At 43.2% G+C, this 5,045-nt stretch overlaps 1 protein-coding gene across 1 annotated transcript; it reads right to left on the reverse strand.

Annotated features, from left to right (window-relative positions):
* Positions 1–594: 594 nt before the first annotated feature.
* On the reverse strand, positions 595–3,207 carry klf2a (Kruppel-like factor 2a). Its single transcript, XM_021603643.2, has 3 exons — positions 2,826–3,207; positions 1,678–2,608; positions 595–1,551 (listed from the first exon to the last, which is right to left on the reverse strand). Exons 1-3 carry the CDS (start codon positions 2,901–2,903, stop codon positions 1,376–1,378), a joined length of 1,185 nt encoding a protein of 394 aa, XP_021459318.1. The 5' UTR covers positions 2,904–3,207; the 3' UTR covers positions 595–1,375.
* Between the last annotated feature and the right edge of the window lie 1,838 nt (positions 3,208–5,045).

Here is a 5,045-nt window from a genome sequence, read left to right on the forward strand (position 1 = left end):
ATATAAGACAACGGAGCCTTAACTCAGAGGCTACTTGAAGTGAAAGGTTTGATTCTATGGAATATTTAAGGAACAAGTACATTCATTGTGAGACTCAAATCCAGGCTAACAGATGCATAACCTTCGTGTCACTCTCTTCTAAGCCCCACTGAACTTTCCACCCCGTCCCATTGGTTCTTCTCATTGAGGCAGGGACTAGGGTTCCTTTCTCTTTCAGTGCGGCGTGCCCCTGTGCCCAGACCCAGAGAGGGGACATCTATATTAAGTCTCTGTAATTATGTAAATGTAATGTTTGTATTTATAGGCTGTATGAGCCACAAGACTCTGGCAGTGGCCCTGTGACAGATGGAAAACATTACACTCACATTCATATTGTAAACTGCTCAGGCCTGAACTGGCCTATAGGATAGCTGGCAAGCCATTCACACAGGGACAACTATAGCTTATGGTTGATGTAAAGATACAGGAAGTATGGTTGACTGGTGTGATGTTACAGTATGGTGTGATGATGATACACAGATGTCAGGGCTGTTCCGTTTTCCTTTGTCAGGAAAATAGACAGAAAGCCACAAGTATTTCACTCAAAGTCAAGAATAATGTTGTTCAATTAGTTTAATATGTACATTAGAATAAACTATTTACATTATATAAAAATGTATTTACATGGCATTAATACCTTTACTCAGAAAACCAAACAGAACAGTTTTAAGTCACAAGACCTTTAGCCCTTTGTCATGTTGAGATGGACAACTATTTCCATAGTTTTAAAGACCCTGACATCAAATGTTATTCAACAGATAAATGCACACACAGAACATTCAATTCTAGCCTCTGAAGACTGGAAGGCAGTTTTAGATCAAAACATTGTCTTAAAGCTTATTTCATGTTCTGTTTACAGTTATAACACTTACATAAACTTTGTTTTTTTTTGCCATTAGAAAATATGGCACTCGTAGGATGCATATAGATATTAGAAGGCACTATCGTGACTATCAAAACACATCATGTTAAACAATGTAATTGTCAGATTCCAGTTGCGTCAGAGGTGTATAGGGCCAGCCTCATATGTTGACTTGAATTCACAAATGCAAACATCGTGTAATGCATGTTTAAAGCCTTTTATAGAAATATTATTCGATAAAAAATAACAAGTAGTACCAGCTACATATTTCAAAAATAGTATTTGTATATAGAATTCGTTAATTGGTCAAGTCGGACCACGTTTTATGTTCTCATGCTGTTTTCCTATTACCCCCCCCCCCCCCCCCCCCCCCCCAATTTAAATAAACTAAAATACGAAATACATATTTTGGAGACATCTTTCTTGATGTTGTTCTTGGTTCATTTGGTATAGTCCTCAATCGTATGTGGTTTCTCACATGTGTCGCTTCATGTGCAGCGCGAGGTGGTCGGACCTGGAGAAGGCGCGCTCACACAGGTGGCACTGGAACGGCCTGTGGCCAGTGTGCTTACGGAAATGGCGTGTCAGCTCGTCGGAGCGGGCGAACTTCCAGCCACAACCCTCCCAACTGCAATGGTATGGTTTTTCACCTGTTGAATTACACAATGGAAAAGACCATAAGTATACTGACATACAACGCAGTTCTTTGCAACACATAGAGCCAAGTAGTTCAAGTTTGCAATAAGCATAGAGAGAAAATTAGGAATATTCCTTACCGGTGTGCGTTCTGTGGTGCGCTTTCAAGTGCGAGCTCTTGGTGTAGGTTTTCCCGCATCCAGCGAAAGTGCATGTGTGAGACGCTGTGCGCTTCCTTGGCCAGGAGCGCCGACCTCTCTTTGGCTTTGAGTCCATCATCTCCAGCGGGGAGGACGGTGGAGTGAGTAGCACTCTCTGGTTGGTGGGCTGCATACCCATTCCGTCTTCATACATCCCGAACTGGTGTGCGCTCTGGTACGGGAGCTGCATCTGTTGGGACGGGTGAGAGTGAGGGTATCCCGCTGCGGAGCGGTAGCTCTGGGGGAAAGTCATGGAGTGGCACATCTGGGGCTGACACTCGGAGCTCATCAGGTCGTCTGGGCTGAGAGGTGGTGTCATGTTCCCCGTAGCCTGTGGAGAGTTGGCTAGTCTCGGCTGCTCGAAGGACATCATGCACGAAACGTTCCCCTCCTGCTTGATCTTTGGGCAGCTCTGTGGCACCATGCCCATAAGCGGTCCGTAACTGTCCATGGACGGCTCGACCTTGATGTTGTCTACAAAGTCCTGATTTGGGAAGGCAGAGGAACTGACTAGAAATCTCCCATGGATGCTGTTGCCGGAAAGCTGGTGGCAGAAGCTGCTGTCAAGCTCAGTGCGCAGGAGCTCAGCCATCAGGCTGTTGTAAGGTGGAGGTGGGCTGCTCATCTCGGGCAGCGGGTAGGTAGACTGCATCCCGGAGTGATACATGTTGTTCTGCTCTCCTAGCCTGTACTCTACTCCCGTCCCGGAGGATGGAGTGTTGCTGTCTGTGCCCGTGGAGTTAGAGAGAATAAACTCCAGATCCAGGAATTTATCGAGCTCTTCTTCGTCTTTTCTGCCCATGCAGTTGTCCATGCTCTCCACCACAGCACAGCTGGAATGCACAGGCCTGTCCATCTCTCCCTTCCACCTCTGAAATAATAAAGGATACCATTAGTGAAATTATAATATAACAAAATAAAACTCTCTATAGATTTCGGCCAACTGTTTAATTGCCAAACTTCACCAACACATATGGGTTGATTCTACATCTGTACTGAAATGCTATTTCTTTATTATTACATAAATTGACCAACAACATGTAAAACAACCAACAAACATCTCTAAATTGATCATCCAATATACTTACATTTTCCCAGCATTTTTCCTTTTGGTTCGCAAATGTAGCGATGGATGGTAAAATGGTCCCGGTTAAGGCCATTTCCATACGTTGTAATTTTCTTGAATAAAAAACGTAATTTCTGTCTAAGAATATTAGCAAACGCGATGTAGACTGGAGTCCACACGATAAACTATTTGTAGTAGTATAAACCACTACTTCTCACTTCAAGTACTGTTTCAGAGTCATGTGAAAGTTTGATTGGTAGGAGTTCCTATACCTTATAAATATTGTAGCTGAAAAGCTGGACCAATTGTACGAAGCGGCGGAAACACGCACTACACGTCCCTAAATTTAGCCCTATATAAAGCCAGTGAGCCCAGTGAGCGCTTGTAGTCTCTTTGCTTTTCCTCTTGCGCTCGTGCGAGCTTTAAAGACACCTCTATACAAGCCCCTCCTGCACAGAAACGAGTTTAACAAGTATAACCGTAATGCTGCGCCTGGCAAAGTCCGCCCCCTTGAAAAAAGAAGAGTAAGCAATTAACACCTTACGAATAGGGTAACGATGCCGAAAGATGCACGCACGGTACGAGAGTCAAAGTTACGCATTTTGGATGAAATATTACGCAAATATTACGCGTTGTATTTCAATATAGGCTAATATTAGTACATCCCAATGCATTACATACCTTCTCCTTCAACCCGATAAAATCCTCATACACAAAAACCAAAACACACGTATTTATCTCCAAACACATGAAAGACATGTCCAAGGCGCATGCAGGGTAGTTCTCCGAGCAGCATAGAGCATAACGCACTCCGTGTTGAAAGAGATATACTGCAGGATAGGTTATGGAGACGTTGGAAACAGTGCGTTGTCCTCTCAATTGTAGACCAATGGAGTGTGATTACAGGATAGGCTATATGGAGAGTTGTTATATGGAAAAGTTGTTGTATGATTACACTTCGTGTAAAACATCTCAAAATACATATATATATATAAATATAACCACATATTCCTTTTATCATAGACCTTCGTACACCTTTCATTTGGCAGATCAGTTGGCTCTCCCATCACCTGACCAACTCATCTCTCTCCTCCTCAGCTCATTTGCGTATCATCAGCTTGTGAGAAACCCAGTCACCCAGCGCAGCAGGCTTTAAACAACGCTGCAGCCACCAGGCGCCAAGTATGCCTACATCTGAATATTTTCACTCTTTCAAACTCTCCCGTAAACACGCGCCAAAAAAAGCGTTTAGCCTATAGGAAGCCCCATTCAGGTGCAAATAATGAGGCTGAATGAGCGGCTGCTGAGCCTGCTTTGTCCAGCGAGGTATTCACGCTGGTATCGGGTCTCTTGCGCCAGTTTCACAAACAGCCTTCAGTTAAGGATAAGGCAAACTGCAAATATCATCCTCAAATGGCATGCACTGAGTAGGATGTGGACATTCATTTTGTTATCCAAATGTCCTAGTCCTCACTGCTTGACAATTGATACTGCCAATGTTGTTACATTCATAATAGTGCACTGCTAGTTGCAGGTGCACCCGAATGATACCTTTCTTTTCTCACAATGGAACTGAAGTGTTTTGTTTCTTATTTCTGTGAAGTGTCAACTGTGTGCATGTGTCAAAACCATTCTCACTATCTATCTGTTTGTGTGTTTACATAGTAGTTGGGGAAGGGCAGTACATGAATAGGCTTACCTTATCATCCACCTTACATAATTCATATCCCTCTGGGTCTTAACCATAAAGGCCATGTAATGATTCATCTGAGCTTCCCTAGTCAGCCAACCAAATATGGTCATTCCGATGCCATGAAGTCTACAAGCAGTAACCACCGCCATTAATGTTTTATTTGCCTGTTTATCTGTTGAACCTCAATTAAATTGCCAAAGCACTGGTACTAATTTTGGTTCCTTTGTGCCAGTACAACTTGGCTAACCGGTTGGCATTTCACAGTTGGGCTCTAGCAAACGTCTGACTATATTCGTATTTATTTGAGAGAGTTCACAACTAACCAGTTACCAAAACATGCACGTTACCCCTGCTGTTCCTCAGTTGAAATAACCCCAAATACAGCCGACCATGGATGAAAATCCTCATAAAGTCTGTCAACAAATGAGAAAAGTGATTACAAGCCATATGGATGTGATCTGATTGTCGGATACAACTGTATCCCACAGCATGAAAGGAGCAGCAGTTACACAAGTAATTATATTGCGAACAACCACCATGGACATAAAG

The sequence above is a fragment of the Oncorhynchus mykiss genome, chromosome 5 (genome assembly GCF_013265735.2).
Source record: "Oncorhynchus mykiss isolate Arlee chromosome 5, USDA_OmykA_1.1, whole genome shotgun sequence".
Taxonomy (NCBI): Eukaryota; Metazoa; Chordata; class Actinopteri; order Salmoniformes; family Salmonidae; genus Oncorhynchus; species Oncorhynchus mykiss.

What these genes read in the sequence shown, in the direction of transcription:
- klf2a (XM_021603643.2), bottom strand. Translation starts at nt 2,903, where the DNA reads ATGGAAATGGCCTTAACCGGGACCATTTTACCATCCATCGCTACATTT. An exon ending in AGGAAAAATGCTGGGAAAAT is followed by an intron (nt 2,609 to 2,825) that starts GTAAGTATATTG and finishes TTATTATTTCAG; the next exon opens with AGGTGGAAGGGAGAGATGGA. An exon ending in GCACCACAGAACGCACACCG is followed by an intron (nt 1,552 to 1,677) that starts GTAAGGAATATT and finishes GTAATTCAACAG; the next exon opens with GTGAAAAACCATACCATTGC.